Source organism: Peromyscus eremicus, chromosome 6 (genome assembly GCF_949786415.1).
Source record: "Peromyscus eremicus chromosome 6, PerEre_H2_v1, whole genome shotgun sequence".
Lineage (NCBI taxonomy): Eukaryota > Metazoa > Chordata > Mammalia > Rodentia > Cricetidae > Peromyscus > Peromyscus eremicus.
The window spans coordinates 2,766,016-2,786,100 of NC_081421.1; the positions used below are offsets into that span (position 1 = coordinate 2,766,016).

General features: G+C 46.1%; 1 protein-coding gene across 1 annotated transcript; it reads right to left on the reverse strand.

Moving 5' to 3' along the window:
* Positions 1–542: 542 nt before the first annotated feature.
* Alg5 (ALG5 dolichyl-phosphate beta-glucosyltransferase) lies at positions 543–19,964 on the reverse strand. Its single transcript, XM_059265136.1, has 10 exons — positions 19,856–19,964; positions 16,686–16,857; positions 16,330–16,376; positions 14,688–14,756; positions 13,921–14,013; positions 10,999–11,112; positions 10,557–10,616; positions 5,215–5,366; positions 2,028–2,113; positions 543–855 (listed from the first exon to the last, which is right to left on the reverse strand). Exons 1-10 carry the CDS (start codon positions 19,937–19,939, stop codon positions 740–742), a joined length of 993 nt encoding a protein of 330 aa, XP_059121119.1. The 5' UTR covers positions 19,940–19,964; the 3' UTR covers positions 543–739.
* Positions 19,965–20,085: the final 121 nt, after the last annotated feature.

A 20,085-nucleotide genomic window follows, 5' to 3' on the forward strand; every position in this document is an offset into this window, starting at 1 on the left:
GTACTAGCCTCTTCAGTATCTCAAATTCTGGCATTAAATATATTTATCATTATTTAAAAACTTTTTTGATAAAGGATTTCCGGGGGTTGAGATACAGCTTAGGATTGTCTGAATTGCCCAAGAATGTCTGAAGCCAGCAATGGAAAGCAAAGGACAGAAAGCCAACAGAATGTCCACATTACACAAATCCCAGAGGGGAGGGCTGTTGGGGTGAGATGTCACAGCGCAATACAGGCGAAGTTAAGGTAATGAACAGAACAGAAAGGAAGTGGATAGCTTCAGTACGGAGACACAGTCATACCTGTTACAAATTCCTGCCATTCTTAGTGTTAAATAAAGTTACCGTGACACAGGTAAACTCGTATTTTAAACTTACAGCCAACCTCATCTTTCAATGACGGTCGCAGGGTTGTGACTGAATCATGATTGTAAAAGCTGTGCAAGCCCCTCTAAGAAACTGCTTTGCTCTTCAGTCTCAAAGTGTCCATCTCAGAACCTTAGTGACAGGAGCCAAAACAAAGACTGCTAAATACAAGAAAATCTAATTTATGACACAAATACATAAAAATTTATTTGTCCCAAAAGACATCTCATGGTTTCCTCGTGGCAGGTAATTCTTAAGGACATACAAAGGCGGATAGTGAGAATGGGCCCATTGCAGCTTTATTGAAAAATCCTGATTTCAAGTGAAATTGCATGACACTGGTCGGTAAAAATGTAGTCCAGCCTGGACAGCAAACTAACTCATTTTCCTTGTTCGTTCAAGCCTCCAGGCACCCGTCAGATACCGCAGTCGGATAAAAAGCAGGTCTCTGCCCATTTGTAGCCAGCTCCAAAATGGAACTAACTTAGAACCTGCAATTAAAAATAAATTAAATTAAATTGGGAGAAACATACAGCAATTTAAAATTGTATCCTAAAAGTGGCTGGGGCTGGGAGGTAGAGAGTAGTTTTCTACATGTGTGGATCCCTGGGAATGTGTGTACACACACACACACACACACACACACACACACACACACACACACACACACCCCAGAAGTCAATGACCTTTGTGAGCATCTAACATCTTAATTTTATTTAAATCTTTTTTTTTTTTTTAATTATAAAGCTGAAGTGACTCTCCTCTCAAAGCTAAGTCTGTGAGTGCGAGGAAACTTGAGTGACTCTCAACTGTGAAAGTTTCAGATGCTAACTAAGGAGAGAAGGGTCCATGCAGGGAGAGTACTGGGAATTGGGTGGCAACTCACAAAAAGTAATAATTCTGCAGAGTGCTATAAACATGCACACAGAAGTTTACAAATGAGCCTTTTTCTCTCTTTTTCCCAACAAAAGCTCAGCCAAAGTGAGCCTTGGACTCCCTAGTAGTCCAACCTGGCTCTGAACTTGTGACCCATCCTTGCCTCAACCTCCTGAGGCCTGGGGTCACAGGTGTGCACCACCACACCCAGCAATGACCAGCCTCAACCGTGACAATGATGGCTGTGTCCAGACAGCAGCTGTCCATAGCTCTGCCTCGGGCTACAAGGGAACAGCAGTCTAACTGGATGTCTGGTCCCCAGGTTTATATAGATTTCACAGAGCTGAAGATTTCAAAGGCCTTTACATTTGGGGATCTATGTGCAGATACAGCTAATCCTCTGGAGGCTGAGATAGGGACTGCTTGAGTCTGTGAGTTCAAGACAGGTCCAGGCAATGCAACGAGACCACACGTCAAAAGCAAGGGCGTGAGGTTCTGGATGGCTATGACACTCATGGTGCCTCCTTAGCTCTGCACAGCTAGTAACACTTGAGCCCCAGGACTTTGTCTACTGGAAACCTAGGCCAGGAGGAAGCCCACCAAAGACTCAAAGAAGAGTCTGGAAAAACAGCAGGAGGAAATATGATGGATCACAGGGGGCTTTGTGGAGAGCTGGGGAGGCCCTGGTGAAGGAGAGAGGGGAATAGGAGCCAGCAGATTCTCTCAGACAACTGCATCGCCCGGCTAAGTACCAGCTGTAAAAAACAAAACAAAACAATACACTCACCCTCAATTTCAGTCCAGTTGACAGCAACTTCTGCTATTGGAATTTTAAGAAATTGTGCTATGTACAGCAGTTCTACGTCAAATGCCCTGAAACAGAAAATATATTGTTTATTTTAAAGAGGACAAGTGGGGGGGCTGGAGAGATGGCTCAGAGGTTAAGAGCACTGACTGCTCTTCCAAAGGTCCCGAGTTCAATTCCCAGCAACCACATGGTGGCTCACGATCATCTGTAAGGAGATCTGGTGCCCTCTTCTGGCCTGCAGGCATGTAGGCAGAACACTGTATACATAAATAAATAAATCTTTAAAAAAAAAAAAAAAAAAAAAAAAAAAAATAAAGAGGACAAGTGGGGTCATCAATCAGATGTCAACCAGGGCAGGTTTTAAAGCTCACAGGGCAGATGTGAAGCTTCTATGTAAAACTGAAGGCCAGACCCACAGAGGGTCAAACAAGTGAACACTGAGTGGATCGGAAGCTTCAAGGAGAAGAAGATACGTAACATTTAAATGAGAAGTGCTGAATCTCAGTCACAGCTCAGAAACCCTCAGAGGAAACTAGCCTTGTGTGCTCAGAGAGACTCTAACCCCAGGAGTGTGCAAGACAGACGCTTTCAGTCTCAGCCTTACCCAGCTCACCACACAGAAGTGCCAGGCTCCTGAAAGGGCCACTGCGGTCACCCGCAGCCGCTTCTCTACTCTGTCCTCTCAGCCAGGGGCCCTGCCCTTCCCTGTGCTGTCTTGGATAGGGTGGGTCCTGGCAGCCATTGAAGCCTACCTAGTCTGGAAGGCTCTGGTGGTGACAGGGACATCCACAGGGGTTACTCTGTCTAAACACATGTTTACAGCCATGCTAGCTTGGATCCTTCCTTCACACAAACTAGATCTGCAGATACACTGTTTTCATCACGAAAATGAAACCAGGTAGCAAGAGCCCCAACCAGGGGCAGGGGTTGGGAATGCTGGGTAAACCTTTGGGAACCAAGAATAATTAGCATAGGACACTGACCACAGAACAAAAACAGACACCTGTACCGGAAGACCACCTACTTTATACTTCACCTGTTTTAATCGAGGAAGTTAAACACTTTAAAAACTAAATATATACATATACATGTATGTATATATATATATATATATATATATATATATATATAAATAAATTTAAAAACATATATATGATAATTTAAATTTTGATGCTACAGTTTAAGAGAACTTTGGGGAGTTTACCTGAAACCTATTTCTAGGGAAGATGACCGATCTTCAGAAACAGATATACAAAAGTGGTAGAGACATCAGACCTGGGCATATATTAGATAATTATGCAGATACCCATCAGGAACAAGTCACACAGAACTGTGACTAACACTCAGCAAGGATCCTTGCAGTGGTATTTTCCCGGGCACTGACAATGTGCCAAGCACTCTTTGTAGCAGAGTAGATTAGTAAGTCAAGTCAGGACGGATTCCTTCTCTTCCAGAGCTTTCTTCCTCCCCTGGAGCTGGAGATCAAGCCCAGAGCCTCATGCATGCAAGCACTCTTCCAACTAAGGGACATTCCCAGCTCCTCAAGAGCCTATGCTTGGAGGACAGAAATCAGACTAAAGCAATGGCCCCAGGGGAGAGAGAATGACAGGGGTGACAACTGTCACAGTGCATGGTGGGGAAGAGGGGACACAGGCAGACAAGAGTGATGACTGTCAACAGTGCATGGTGGGGAAGAGGGGACACAGGCAGACAGGGGTGATGACTGTCACAGTGCATGGTGGGAAGAGGGGACACAGGCAGACAGGGGTGATGACTGTCACAGTGCATGGTGGGAAGAGGGGACACAGGCAGACAGGGGTGATGACTGTCACAGTGCATGGTGGGAAGAGGGGACACAGGCAGACAGGTGTGACTGTCACAGTGCATGGTGGGAAGAGGGGACACAGGCAGACAGGGGTGATGACTGTCAACAGTGCATGGTGGGGAAGAGGAGACACAGGCAGGGTAGACAGGTGTGATGACTGTCACAGTGCATGGTGGGAAGAGGGGACACAGGCAGACAGGGGTGATGACTGTCACAGAGCATGGTGGGGAAGAGGAGACACAGGCAGGGTAGACAGGTGTGATGACTGTCACAGTGCATGGTGGGAAGAGGGGACACAGGCAGACAGGTGTGATGACTGTCACAGAGCATGGTGGGGAAGAGGAGACACAGGCAGGGTAGACAGGGGTGATGACTGTCACAGTGCATGGTGGGAAGAGGGGACACAGGCAGGGTAGACAGGTGTGATGACTGTCATAGTGCATGGTGGGAAGAGGGGACACAGGCAGACAGGGGTGATGACTGTCACAGAGCATGGTGGGGAAGAGGGGACACAGGCAGACAGGTGTGACTGTCACAGTGCATGGTGGGAAGAGGGGACACAGGCAGACAGGAGTGATGACTGTCACAGTGCATGGTGGGAAGAGGGGACACAGGCAGACAGGGGTGATGACTGTCACAGTGCATGGTGGGAAGAGGGGACACAGGCAGGGGCAGCTTTGCAATGACCTCTAAAGGTCATGGGAAACCACTGCAGATTGGAAGCAGGAGTGTGAGTGTGATTACAAAGATCCCTGAGGCTGCATGGTGGTGGAGACGCAGAGAAACCAACAGGCTGCGGCCATGGCTGGACACATGCAGGGGCCGAGCCAGTGTCAGGGCTGGTTCAGGAGGCTGCAATGACAAGCATGAGCGGTAGGAGGGACAGGATGGAGAAAGATGAAGGCAGCCACCACAGGGCTCCCTTTCCATAAAAGGCTGTGGCTGGAGCAAACAGGGCTGGAGCTGCAGGACACAGGCAGGGTCAACGGACAGGGTTGGAAGGAAGATGAGCTAAGGAGGAAAGGGTGACCACACATGAGAAAAGAAATGGAAAAGGCCAGCTTTCAAGTTGGCAGTAGAGAGAGAGCTCGGCAATCCAAGAGCCAGGCTGAGCAGAGAGACCCACCAACTGGAAAGGAGTGTGAGAGGGGAGGAGGGAGGCCTGAGGAGACAGGGTGCACTCTCGCCACACAGCTGACATTACCTATGCTTAGGTGAACACAGAGCACACGTGTCAATCTGGCTCCCTCTGGATGTGTGTCATGGGACAGCAGAGCCGTGTCCTATTATCTGGATGCCCGGAAGGAAGGCAGGCATGAGACATCCCGGTCAGAAACCTACCATCGTTCAATGTGCAGAGACGAGAAGGTCCGGGCCGCTGCTTCTCGGGTTAGTAATTTGAACCCGCACTGCGTGTCCCTGATTCCTTTGACACAAAGGAACCACACCAGGAAGTGGAAGCCGTACATAAGAAGAGTACGGAAGTAGGAACGCTGAAACAAAGGCAAAGGAGAGATGATGTTTCCACTCCGGGAGACACTGAAAGCAGCGACCTGAAGACGGGCACTTAAACACGCTGCTGACGGGGTGCACCTCCAGTTCCGACAGCAGGGCTTGGAGGTATAGTGAGCAGCACGCTGCTTCAAGAGCAGAGCATCATGGGAGAAGCCAGAGAGTCCTGGGGCCCGAGTCTGACAGCACAAGTTCAGGACCGGAGGGGGCCAGCACTGCACTGACCTGTTTGTTTTTTATTGTAAATCATCATCACACAGTGTGACGACAAATACAAAGGAAAGGTGTGTTCTGAACAGACTGGAGTCCTGGCTCCCGCCGATAGCAAGCTGGCCTGGAGAAAACGGCAGCAGCTCTGTTTCCTCGGCTACGGAAGGGAAAGGCATCTACCTTACAGAGTTAGCGGGAGAGTAAAATAGATTGTGTCAAGGCTGTAAGCCCTGTGCTTGGCCAGAGGGTGACAGGAACTCGGGAACAGTTTTATGAAGAAGGCTGAGGGTTTTACTCTCACCACAGCTCCACTGTGATTGGGCGGGAAGGGACATCAGAGGCTGGTCCTTAAAGGATGTAAAGTCCTCCTCCTCTGTCACCTGTCACCACCAGTCAAGGTCTGATGCAGAGGGTTCTTACCTCTCTAAGCAGGTGCGGGTGGGGAAATCTCATCTCAAGACACTTTGGGAAGCTCACATCTGCCTGCTCAGTGTCTTCCACTAAAAAACTTCCCATAAACATGGGAAGACTGACTAAACTCCCCCAAGAACAATTATGCTAAGGAAAGGGGCAACCAGAAACTGAAAGATACAAAAATGAAAATTAAAAGTGGAAAAGGCACATGAAAACTTCTGTTTGAACAGTTTTCAATGTGATTTGCATGAGCATGGGAAAATATTCACGGCTGCTTAGCTTGGCGGGAACAGAGCTTTGTCTTATTTTAGAATACAACTGTTTACTAAAAAGCAGAAGGTGAGGTATTCACAAGAAGAGCTTAATGCGTTTCATTTTGTTTTTTGAGACAAGGTTTCTCTGTACAGCCTTGGCTGTCCTGGAACTCACTCTGTAGACCAGGCTGGCTTCGAACTCGTAGAGATCTGCCTGGCTCTGCCTCCCGAGTGCTGGGATTAAAGGCATCAGCCAGCACCACCCAGCCTCATTTATCTGATTTCTAACACATATGAAAGCATAATAGGGGATACAGAGACGACTCAGCAACTAAGAGCACTGGTTGCTCTTGCAGAAGACCCGGGTTCAGTTCCCAGCACCGCATGGTGGCTCACAACCATCTCTAACTCCAGTTCCAGGGCATCCTGATACACTCTTCTGGCCTAAAAAGTACTTCACACGTGTAGTGCATATACACACAGGAAAAACACACATATACATTAAATAAAAATAAAGGAGAAAAAAGTATAATACTCTAGATAAACTACAAAGAAAATCTTGCTTTAATTTTTGAAACTTAACTTAAAAATTAGAAGATACCTAAAATACATTTTGAGACAGACTTCAGTGGGTGAAGCTAACAAAGAAATAGAGTCTGTAAGCTTCAGAAATGGGTGTTTAAAATATTAGGAGAGACACTGTTTCAGAATTAGTTACAGTATCTCCATGGTCTATAAAGTGCAGGAAGTCAGGAGAAATATAAAGCTTACTGGTAATTTCATTTTGTTAAAAAAAAATACAGGCATCAAATAAATGGCAAAGGATTCCACTCCTGAACGCTACTAAATGATAAACTCCACAGACATCAACAAAGAAACCAAAGTGTTCTGCCTGTGCCTTGCCTGCCTTCAGGGAGAGCAGCAACACACGGAATGATGCTGAGGACACAGTAAACACAGAAAAGCTGCGTCCAGACACCATTCTGTAAGGCACTCAACCTGCTATTCGGCATCTTAACTCTTTGATGATCTGTCCACTGTCCTGGGACTGTCCCCGTGGCGTATGCTATGTGCAGTGAAGGAGGTGTCCACTGTCCTGGGACTGTCCCCGTGGCGTATGCTATGTGTAGTGAAGGAGGGAAACAGAGGTTGTGCTGTCACTAGATGCCTCCGGTCTCCTGGAGACAGCTTTCCGTAAGGCAGGTGTAGCTCTCTAGTGATCCAGACAGCACTCCCACTGGGTGCCAGTTGTAAGCAGCAAGGCAGCAGGCGACTCCTACACGAAAGGATCAGGCCATCCTCTGCATGATGGACCAGAAGCCCCAAATCAACCACGAGGTGAGAGGTGAAGACATGGATACAGAACCAGACACATTATAAATATGTAGACCTGGGAGGGTGCTCATTGTATCTCAGCCTCCAGAGTGCTGGGAGCCCCACTCCCCAGCTTCAACTGATGGAAGTTCTAAGGAAAGAGAGTTTACATCCTTCAAAACAAAACTCAAGGGCTGAGGACGCAGCTCAGTGGTGAAGCACGGGCCTAGAGCACACAAGGCCCTGGCTTTGAGCCTCAGTACTGCAGGAAGACAAGGGTCAGCCCAAACACACAGCCCAGCAGCATGCAGAGGCCTCCTCTCCCCTTCATGGATGACTCCAGTAGCTCCTGATTTCTCCTGTCTCATTCTCTGTTTTCCTTCACCAAGCAGACTAGCCCTGCCCCATAGTGCTTCATATTTAAAAAAACAAAACAAAACAAAACAAAAAAACCAGATTTAATTGTAAGTGCATGAGTGCTTTGTCTGCATGTATGCCTGTTGTACCACACACATACAGTTCCAGAAAAATCTGCTGGATCCCCTGGAACAGGAGTTGTAGATGTTGTGAGCCACCATGTGGGATTGGAAACTGATTCCAGGTCCTCTGCAAGAGCAGCCAGTGCTCATAACCACTGAGCCATCTCTCTAGCCCCATGCTTCATAGTTTGAAAAGGGAAACAATTGACTCACAAATTCTTTACATTAATGTCAGCCTGTTCATTTGCAAAGCAAATTTGATAATTATGCTGTGTTCAGAGCATCATGCTCATGTCATACAATGCAATACTTCACACACACCCTCATGGCAGTCTGCATTATCAGTCTACAGGCTGGGATCAGTTTCCTGATGGGATATAGTTACATTTCCCACTGCTGAATTAAGCACCTCAGCAATGTGCTATCCCTCCCGGACACATACTTTTTCCTTTCTTTCTTCCACGTATAAACATGTCGGTCAAGTTGGACTTACCAATCTCTCAGCTTTCTATGTTAAATATCTAGGATAGTGACATTCTCCATGCTTAACCGATTAATCTTTTCAAACACTACTGAGAACTGCATTGGACACAGACTACTAAGTAGATATTAAAATTGTTTACTTTGGAGCTGGAGAGATGGCTCAGTGGTTAAGAGCACTGGCTGTTTTAGCAGAGGTCACTGGTTTGGTTCCCAGAACCACACTGTGATACACAAATATCTGTAACTCCAGCTCCAGAGATCTAGTGCCTCTTTTCTTTTGTAAGAGTCAGTCATGCATGCAGGACACAGACATGCACACAGGCAGAACGTTCATATACATAAAATAAAGATTAAAAAATCTTGTAAAAAGGCTTATTTCTGAAAAACGAGTGTCTAGGGAAACTCATGCTGGAGTCCCTTCCAGCTGCAAGAGCTGTCTCTCTGCTTCCCAGGGAAGTCTGCTGCCTCGCCCTTCAACAAAGGAGTCTGGTTTCCACTCTCATGAGGGTTTGCAACTTTGCTGTCCCTGTCTTGATAGAGTTTAAACTCTCCTCCTACCTCATTTCAGAATCATGGAGGGAGACGTTCAATTTTATTTTAATAGTTATAGAAGAAAAGCGCCCAAAAGTGGCCTGTGGCCTGCTGTAAAGGCAGGCCCTGGTCTCATCCTAGAGTCTGACTCAGTGATGGACTGGCTGCAGTTACACACTATAAATCCCTCTCCAGGTAATTCAGCCACACACTGACCCTGGCTCTTCTCTGCTGTCGGCGAAGAACCACTGTGAACACGACAGTTACTGGACTTCACACTCAAGATCTCCATTTGAAAGAGAAAACCCTGACTGTGACTTCTAACACACACACACACACACACACACACACACACACACACACACACACACACACACACAGAGTTCCTCATTGAAATGTTTTATCCTGTGAGTTGCTCTGGCTTTTTTAGCATGATCTACAAAAGAGCAGCCTCCAGCTGCAGTCTTTGGTGACATGTATCTTTCTAAAAGGAATTGTCATGAGCCTGACAATCTGCAGTTAAATGGTTTCATTAGAGACATGAAATGAGAAATATTTAAACTCTGAACAAAACTCAAAATACACTCTAAATAGAGCTTATCATAAACTTTTGGGACTAGGAATATTTCAGAGTTTGTACTTTTTTCATAATTTAGAATATTTTATACACACACACACACACACACACACACACACACACACACACACGAGACAGGGGAAAGGGAAAGACTAACTGTGAGATTCATGTTTCATTTCAACCTTAGGCAAATATACAGAAGGTTATTTTTAAAGTAATCTACATATGGAACACATTTCCCTTCATGGCATCATGTTGGCCTTCAAAATTTTGGATTTTGGATCAGGAGTGCTCAACACAGTGGTAACTGATATGTGCCAGTACAGGAAACCCTGAGGGCAATCGGGCAGGTTAAAAACAGACACAGAGCTAGAGGGATGATTCAGTGCCTAAAACATGTGTTGCTCTTCTGTAGGACCTGAGTTCAGATCCCAGCACCAACTTGGGCAGCTCACAACTGCCTGTAATTTCAGCTCCAGGGCATCTGACATTCTCCTCTAGCCTTTGTGGGTACCTACACACACACACACACACACACACACACACACACACACACACACACAGAGAGAGAGAGAGAGAGAGACAGAGACAGAGACAGAGACAGAGAGACTGAGACAGAGAGAGAAAGAATCTTAAAAAAAAATCAATTTTTCTTTAGAAAAGTCTGTCTTGATCAAATGATCATCTCTGTATCTTAGAAACAATTCTGAGAAAGCTTACATCATAAGGTAAGGCCTCACTCGTCCTGTGTACACTTATGCTAATCTTCCATAAATTCAATGAAGTTGAAGGGAAGCTCATTTTTGAGAGAAAACACAAGAACCCATATCTTGTCAGATGTGCATGTGTACGTAAAAGGGGGTTAAAGGTTAACAAGCTACCGTTCATGACAGCTTGGGAAAGCCTCACCTGAGCAATTGATTCTTTCTCCAGATGAGCTCGAGACCCACAAGCGATGGCCATTTGATCCTGAGGAAAAAGCAACACCATTATTCTAATATTTAAGCATCACACATCAATACATCCATTTTCAATGTGAATGTCTCACCTTTAGAAACACTTTGAAAATAATATTTACAAATATGTTACTATAGTATTTGTAAAGTCTATTGAGGGGTTCAGAATACGCATAGCTTGCAGACAGCTAGTCATGCTTATTAAGAGGACACACCTTTAATCCCAGCACTTGGGAAGCAGAGGCAGGTGGATCTCTGTGGGTTCAAGGCCAGCCTGCCCTACATAGTGAGAACCTGTTTCTAAACAAATAGAAAGTTCAACTTTAGGTAAATTCTGACTTCACTTTTGAGCCCTGTGCTCCTGACTATCCCGTGCAGTGAGTTCTTATACTCACAGGCCATGGCCGGAGATCACTCAGCCCCTTTTCTAGTTTCTCAACATCTGGAAACTTTGTGGCTCCATCAGCATCAGCCATGAGGATCTTCTCTCCTCGGGAACTGAATACACCCTGTATTCACAAATTCCAGGAGAAAGAGAGTTGCTTAGAACTAAGTTCAAACTCGATGGCACTTCAGTTCATTCTGTTCTAAGACACCCAAGAGTGAAGTATTAGGAATAATTCGGCAGAGGAGGCCAAAGTTCACAGCTAAGCAGATAGGAAGTCCCCACATGTATCTACTGTCCATTTCATTGTTGCAAATGTTTCAGACTCCTCCTCCTAATGCCCTGGAAAGTATCAAGTCTGAATAGTGAACTAAGAGGAAGAAAGGAAGTCCTCAGCACTAACACAGAAAGCAGGACACACATCACAACATGTTATGTGCCCCATGTTAGTGAGTCACAGTGCTCACGTGACTCAAGGCAACTTGAGCAGTACAGGAAAGAACCTGTCCCCAAACAGAAATAACATATGCTCTGGGTGTGGCTCTGCATCTGTAATCCCCACTTAGGAGGTGGAAGCAGGAGGATTTCCAGTGTGAGGACTCATATTCTTGAGAAGTGCACAGTGAAACATGAGTTTCCTTTATAATGGTGCCTTAAGTATTTTAAATGAGTTGCTGAACAGGGCAAAGGTGGTGTCACTAACTTCAGGTCCAACACTGTCCGTTACTGTCCTTTGGGGCAAATGACATTTGGTAAAATCAGTTTGGTCCTTAGTACAAACCATAACTACACATGCATATATTTACAAGGACGTTAATTTCTGTGTGTGCCGGAGTGATCCAGTGGCTTTGTCAGCACTCAACACTGACTGCGGAAATGACTCACCCACGTCTGCACAACTCTCATCATCGACCCTCGGCTAGGGCAACCTCAGGATGCCTCCATCTCCCTCAGACCCACCCGACTGCCTGTGGCATCTGCCCTGCATCCTCCCTTCTCTGTCTTCTCACCCCCACTGTGCAAACAAACTAAACCCCACACAACATTACCCTGGAGGAGGACTGATGCCTTTTCTCAAGTCTTACTCTGCGTTAAGTCTAAAGACACCCAGGGAAGTGAGGAGGACAAGAGGGGACAGTGGGGTGTGAAGGAGATTGCTATGCATCATCTCCATGTAAGAAAATGAAACACATTATATTCTACAACATATGCTATTGATCGTCAAAAAGATTTAATTTTATTTTACCTGTTTGAGTGCTTTGCCTGCATGTACGTACATGTACCATGCATACACAGTACTTGCAGAGGCCAGAGAGGACACTACATCCCCTGGTGCTGGAGGTACAGATGGTTGTAAGTCATCAAGTGAGTGTTTAGGACCAGAGCTAGGTCCTCTGCAAGAACAGTCAGTGCTCTTACCTGCTGGGTCATTTCTCCAGGTTTAAATAATGCTTTATTTAAACAGCAAAAATCAAGCAAGCAAGCAAGCAAGCAAGCTCGCTCCCTGGCCATTTCTCCAGGTGTAATATTTTATTTAAATAGAAAAAATAAACAAATAAACAAACAAACAAATAAATAAATACAGCAAGCAGGCATGCTCTCTGGCTCAAAGTTCATGATCTGAACTCCCAGGCCCTCTTAGTCCTCTGTGACCGACCCTGGTCGTCACCTACAAGAACTTCACATCACACCTCAAGGCCTGCTCTTTTCAAAAAAACCCCCAATTTTAGGGCAGGAGAGATGGCTCAGAGGTTAAGAGCACTGACTGCTCTTCCAGAGGTTCTGAGTTCAATTTCCAGCACCCACATGGTGGCTGAAAACCATTTGTAATGAGATCTGGTGTCTTCTTCTGCTGGGCAGGGATATGTGCAGGCAGAACACTGTATACATAATAAAGAAATAAATCTTAAAAAAAAAAAAAGAAAGAAAACAAAAATTTTCTCAAGAACGAAAACGATAAAAGAACAACAAAAATTCCCATCAGGCATGGTGACACAAACTTGTAATCTCAGCACTAGGGAGGCTGAGACAGAAGGATTGCTCTGAGTTCATGGCCAGCTAACAACAGTAAATCAGGAAAGAAAAAGAAAAACTGAAAATAAAGAAAACAGTCCTCACTCTCTCTAGGAATTGGGATGGTCTGTGGCACTTTCCTGGCCCCTCAGATGTAACAAGTTATCAGGAAGAGGGTTTTGGAAAGTACTTTATAGGGGGCAAAGCACCAGCAGCACCTTTCCCTTCTGTATGGGATGTGGAGGTGACAGAAATGCTCACAGAATTACTTTGTGTTCCTGAGGAAAAGGAAGTGAAAGGTGAGAGCCAGGGCCTCTGCTGACAACCAGGAGAGCTGAGTAGAGTCCGTGCTGCTGGCTCGGGGATTCTTTTGGGGGAAACTATAGACCACTAAGTCATCTCAGGGTGTTGTCTGGATTTCCTTCCTCACGCACTGGATCTTTGTCCATTTTTCCGTTTACCTCGTTTTCTACCTCACAGGCCTTGGCCCTGGGCTCGGGCCTTGTAGGCTCCTCCCAGGAGCCTCTCCTCCGTCTGTCTACCCATCTCCACTCCACTGTGCGGAGGCCTGTCTTCCCTGCTGCACAGGGCTCCACATCAGCAGACCCAGGAGTCATCTGACTTTACCAGGCTCTGCGGTGACTCCGCACGGAAAGCGCAACACAAGAGAGCGTGCTGTCCTCTGTGAGCTGTCACTCTGGCCTCAGCAAAGCTGACAATGACACTCTACACAAACACAACGTTTTCTGTGTCATCTAGTGTATTACAGACAGAGGATGAAGCTTACACTTTATCAAATCAAATATGTACTTATTAAAGTTGTTTATAACTTCCAACACTGCTATTGATTCGAGGCATTGTAGGCTGAAAAGGAGGTGATCAGAACACTTATATTTTAAACAAAAATGAGAATGATTACCATCCTCACAGCGCCACCTTTCCCGCGATTCTGCACCAGTGTTATCACTCGCACTTTGTCACTTCCGTACTTCTGGCAGTATTTTAAAGCAACCTGTTGGTGACATAAAGTCAGAATACAGTTAGCTTGGGGAACTGATGTCATGGATATGAGCTATCCCGATGTGATCAGAACATGTTACATGCATGTACTGAAATGCCACATTGTGCCCCATAGACATGTACAATTACCATCTGTCAGTCAGGATGCACATCATCAATATAAACAGAAAGGTGAGCAATAACACAGATTTCACAATCAGACTCAGGGTTTTTCATTTGGGCACAGACACCACCTCTACAGCTCACCCTTCTTGTGATAGCTTGGTTTTGGCATTTCAATGGGGGATTGTGTTGAGTGTTAACTGACATTGGAAGACACCGCCCACTGTGGGTGGCACCATTCTCTAGGCCTGAACACTGTATGACTGAAGGAAGTTAGCAAGCAGGCAGGCAGTGTGGGTGGACTTGTATCTCTCTGCCTCTGACTGTGGATGTGATGTGACCAGCTGACTCACGCTCCTGCCTCTGTCACTTCCCTGCAGTGATGAACCCCTTCTCCCTGAAGTTGCTTCTTTGGTCAGGGCATTTTATTAACAACAGATGTGAAAATGGGACAGGAAGTAATGAGCACAGCTTTGGATTCCTCCAGCAAGTGGAAATAGCCACATGTCCTAAATGACTCCAAGTTTCCTATCGACCAGCCGTTCTAAAAGCACACATATTTACCTTTGAAGTCTGGTCTCCACTGCCATCATCAACTACTATCACCTCATAAGTGAACCTAGGGTCCTGTTCCTGCAAGAAGCAAAAGTAACAAATCAAAATTTGGAGAAATTATGATAGAGATTAGTAAAGATATAACAGTATTCTTAAATTGTCTTTAACATTTGTGTATGTATGTGTGTGTGGGGATGACTGTGGTGCATATATGCAGATCAGAGGACAACTTGTGGGGGTCGGCTCTCTCCTACCATGTGACTCACAGGGATCAGACTCAGATGGTCAGGCTTGGCAGCAGGGGTCTTTACCCAGTAAGCCACCTTGCCAGCCTGTAAAACTGTAATTTAAAAAACATTTTTCTTTCAAATTAATTTTAATATTGTATGTGTGCATGTGTGTGTGCACACTCACACATGTGGGCTTGCACATGCATGGAGGTCAGAGCACAACTTGCAGGAGTCAGTTCTCTCCTTCTACTGTGGGGTCTCAGGAACTAAACACAGATCATCTTTTCAGCAAGCACTTCACCTGCTAAGACATCATCCCAGCCCTAACAAGGTTCTAATTTAAGCAACAGGTATTCTAGTTTTGCTAGGGACAAATACAAACAGTAGTAACAAACCACATGAAATACAAAAGGCTCAGAAGGAACAGGACAGACGACGGGTAGACATCTGCCCCATAACACACGAGTGGAGGCAGCATGTATCTGTGATGCTAAGGCAGACTGGGGAGGAGAACCATGTATGAGAAAGAAGTCCTTGAGGTCTAGGGCAGAGGGAGATTCAACATGTGCCCCACTCCTCAGCCTTACAGGAGGAGCCCAGTTCACCTCTGCTTTACATCACACAAGTTCAAGTCTGTAATAGTCCTTTACAGTCAAGAAATCTGTCTTAAAACCCAAAGCAAAGCAAAGCAATATAAGGAATGTTCTAGACAGAGATAGAAACAGATGAGGTATAAAGTTCACTCCATCTTTAACTGTCCCAAGATGACTCTAAAGAAAGATGTGAATTACTGTGCTTCTGAATATAAAAAGTGCAAGCATTAAAAAATAGATAGCTTTTAGGGTTGGATATACAGCCCCTGTAGCATGCCTGCCTAGGATGTTTGAGTGCCTGCATGCATGTTTAGATGCAAATAAGCCCAATATTGGGATTGTTTCTGAGGGAAGGTTGTATTAAAATATTTTATTTTTGTGTGATTAGTTTATAATTAAAAAATTTAAGACTGTACCTTTGTATCATGTAATCAATGTGAATTCATTTGAGAAACAAAGTTCTACAGACTATGTTATAAAGACTCCAATGGATCTCTGTACATGAATATATGTACACACATACACACACACACACACACACACACACACACACACACACACACATATACACCTCTTTTAAAGACACCACAGTAGTGAGCCTGCACACTTTCATGGGTACACAATCTATAATATATCACCAGGCAAGAGAGAATTAGGAGGTGGGGGAGGGTACATCAGAGAAATGGCAGCTTCCTGGTTTGTCTGCCTCTGGAGGGAGCATGCTGTATGCTGGGCCTGCCTCCCACAGTGCTCCTAGCTCAGGGTCTACATTTGGTGACCTGCTTTAGTTTTAACTGGAGGTGTGACATTAAAAGTGAAGTGTGATACCTGTCTCTTTTCTAGGTAGTTCAGGGCTTCATCCATCATCACAGGCACTAAAGGGAAAAATATTTTAGAGATTGCTTTTGAATATGATTTAGCTAGCCCAGCATAATCCATTCACATAGGGAAGGTGTGCCTGTCACCTACCAAGACCCTCTGGGATGTCACTCAGGCCATTCTCACCCAGAACGTCCCTTGCTCTCATCCTAGGACTTCTCTAGAAAACCTCAATCCTGCCATCTCACTTTCCCTCTTCCCAAACCCAGCTGCCAACCACGCACTCCTCTCAGTGAGTGTGAACACTGCATGATTCCTTTTCTTCCCCAAGGACCCATCAGGGAAGGGACTCAAGCAGAACTTACACCGTTTCTCTTCATTGTAGGAAGGCACCACAACAGACAGCTGTTTGGTGGGTGAGTCCCAGATGCTGGGTAAAGTTTCCTTCTGGCCTTTGGCATTGAGAAAGAATTTCTCTTCTTCATGTTGGTGACATGGTGGCATTTTTGTAGCAGTTATAAATGCAATGACAGAAACCTAAAGGTAGACATGAAAAGCAGGTTACTTTGATCTCTTTGAATATTTGTTGTGTTAAAACATCATTTGCACATTTTTTTTTATTTTTGATTTTGTTGTTTGGGAGAATATGTATTCTCAGGTTTGACTCTTTTAACAGTGTTCTGGAGGTGGTTATGCTGTTACATGGCAGCAAGCCCCTAATCAGCCCTTATGAACTGACGACTGTCCTTGACCCCAATAGTAATGTGTTAAATGCTTTAGGAGGTCTTGTTTCTATCTCTCATTCCTCAGGGCCTCTTCTATGCCAGATCCAAGAGTCAACACAGGACGTCCAGCCCACTCTTACAAACGGACAGAAAGGGGGCTGGAGAGATGGTTCAGCGGTTAAGAGCACTGGCTGTTCTTGCAGAGGACCTGAGTTCAATTCCCAGCAACCACATGGTGGCTCCCAACCATCTGTAATGAGACCTGGCACCCTCTCTGGCATGCAGGCACAACACTGTATACATAATAAATAAATCTTAAAAACAAGACAAACTAATGGACAGTAAAGTACCATTTCCTGCCTGGAGCATGTATGTGAGAGGACAAATCCATATGGCAGCTGTAACACGAAGGACCCAACTAATTCAGCCTGTGAAGGAAGGTTCCTTGGAGCCCCACAGCAGAGACCGTAACACTTAAGAATGTATTCTGATACTTATCCGTAATTTGAATTGAGAACACAGCATCTTCTGGAGTAAAGTATAAGACTTGTAGGCTCCTGGGGCTGAAGCAGTTAAGCGCACTGGCTGCTCTTGCAAGGGACCCAGGTTTGGTTCCCAGCGCCCGCACAGGCTGCTCACAACCATCCGTAACCCCAGTTCCAAGGGATCTGGCAGCCTTTTCTAGCATCTGAGGACACCAGGCATGCACCCACTGCACATACATACATCCATACCTTCAGGCAAAGCACTCATACACACAAAATAAAAATAAATATTACATACAAACTCATGAGTGCCTTTTACATGCACTCAGGCAGCTGGCTTTGGAGATGAGCCATAGTTTGTATCACCGTTTTCATTGGAGAAGTTTGTTTGAAGAGAAGCTACACGTTCGTAATTCTCCTTGGACGACTGTCTCTAGTATCCCCCTGTGTACTGACCAGTATGAGCACAGGTGCAGCAGCCACGCTGATAACTAGGAGTCCTCCTCTGAGCCAGCGGTTGAGGACACTGGCTGCTCTTGCAGGGGACCCGGTTCAGTTCCCAGCACCCATGTGGAGACTCACAACTAACTGCTTGGAAGTACAGCTCCAGGGACCCACTGTCTCTGACTTCTGCACTCATGTGCAGGTACACACACACACACACACACACACACACACACACTTAAAAAAAATAAGATCTTAAAAAAATGAAGAGTCTGGCTGCGCACACTATTGTCCAGGTTGTGACTTCTGAATTTAGTTTTCCCAGAGAGCAATCAATGCTCCTAAGAGACAATTAACTCAGATCCGGGGTGGGAAGGTGTATGTTAACACAGCATGTCATACAGAAAGCAAAATCTATCTGTCATCACGAGGGCTTCAGGGAAAGGGACAGGTGGGTCACTTGAGGTGCTTCTCGGGCCTGTGAGGTAGGGATGGCAGCATCACGTGAATAATCACTGCAGTGGCTGGAAACATGTAGGAAACCTGAAGTCTCTAATAATACAAGAATAAAAGCTGGCCACCGTTTTAAGACACCAGGGAAACATCTCAGCATCTTAAAGACTTGACCGTCCGGATATAAAAGGTGATTCACTGGGAACCTGGGGACACCCCCACAGCCGTCAAAAGGACTCACATGCGCATATAATGAAATCTCCAGATCCTACAAGAAATTTGGAGGGCAGACCAAGTTAAAGATGCTTGGGGAGGCAATCTGTGAAATCCACACTGGCAAACCCAGAGTATTTAAATTGACAGGGTTTTTAGAACCTCAGAAATACGTTAGGTTTTTAAAGACGGTTGGATTACCTTATTGCAGTCACAGTTTTAAAAGAGGGTCCTGATAGAAATGAATGCAGATAAGTTAGAGCTGAAATGTTATTTGGATTTGTTTTTAAATGATTTTAAGAAGTGGGACACCGTAGAGAGAAAGGATGACAGCAAGTGGACGGACAATGTGTTTCAAGATGCAGCTCACTGCATGCCAAGTGCAGCATGCATGCAGTGAAATAAAGGGGACTGCTTCCACTCCCAGCCAGTGGCATCTAATACAGTCCACACAACCCCACCGTGCACCCACCCACCTAAATCTGTGCAGCACATTCAAAGTAAGGCAGCCTCAACTCAGAACTGTGCCGACAAAATCCAGATGTGTTCCAAGCCTTTAAGGCAGGCATTTTAGGAAGAGGGCTCCTGGCTCACCCAGACACACAGCAACAAAGTCATCAGGCTATACCATTCCTAGACTGTGAGTATACATGCATGGCAAGGCAGCAAAAGCCTTCCTGGCCAACTGTCTAACACCAAGGAAGCTTTTCAGAATCTCCGTTTACTGAATGAGGGGCAGGTTATTTCAGTACTGTGTGGCTGCAGAGTGGTTGGCAAATCAGCCCTCTTCTACATACCAGCAAGGGTCTGCAACGTTTCTATAAGAATGGCAAAGGCAATGCTAAGGTGCTTGATTCTGGGACAAAACGACCCCTGGCCGAAAGGACAAGAACAAGGTCTGGGCCTGTCTCTTGCTCACCCACTGTCCCTAGTCCATTGGGTCCCCAGCTCTCTTCCTGGCTGCAGCACATGGCACACCAGGAGGGTCAGAACTGCAGTCTGGAGGCCCAGTAGGAAGGCTGGGGAATGAAGGCTAGGCGGGCGAGGGTCCACGAGCAGGGGGCCGTAGAGGCTAGGTGAAGACTGGTCACTTAGACAAGGTTCCCAAGGGGAAACAGGGTCAAGTATTGCAGGGGATCTGGGTGCCAGAGGCCCGAAAACGCGTGGGAAGCGCGGAGGGGAAGCCCGGAGCACGGGAATCCTCCACGGTCTCACCAAAATGAGCCCGGCGGCCGCCAGCGCCACGCCGAGCCCCGCCAGCTGCAGCAGCAGCAGCGAAGCCATCCCGCAGCTCCACATTCGCGGAAGCGGCGCGCGACGCCGCGCCCCGTTCCGCCCCGCCCTACAGGAGAGGCCTTGCTGGCCCAAGGCCGCCGCCCACAGCGCCACCTCGCGGCCGCGCCTCGCCACGGCAGGTACCCGACGCCACCCACAGCGCCCTCGCG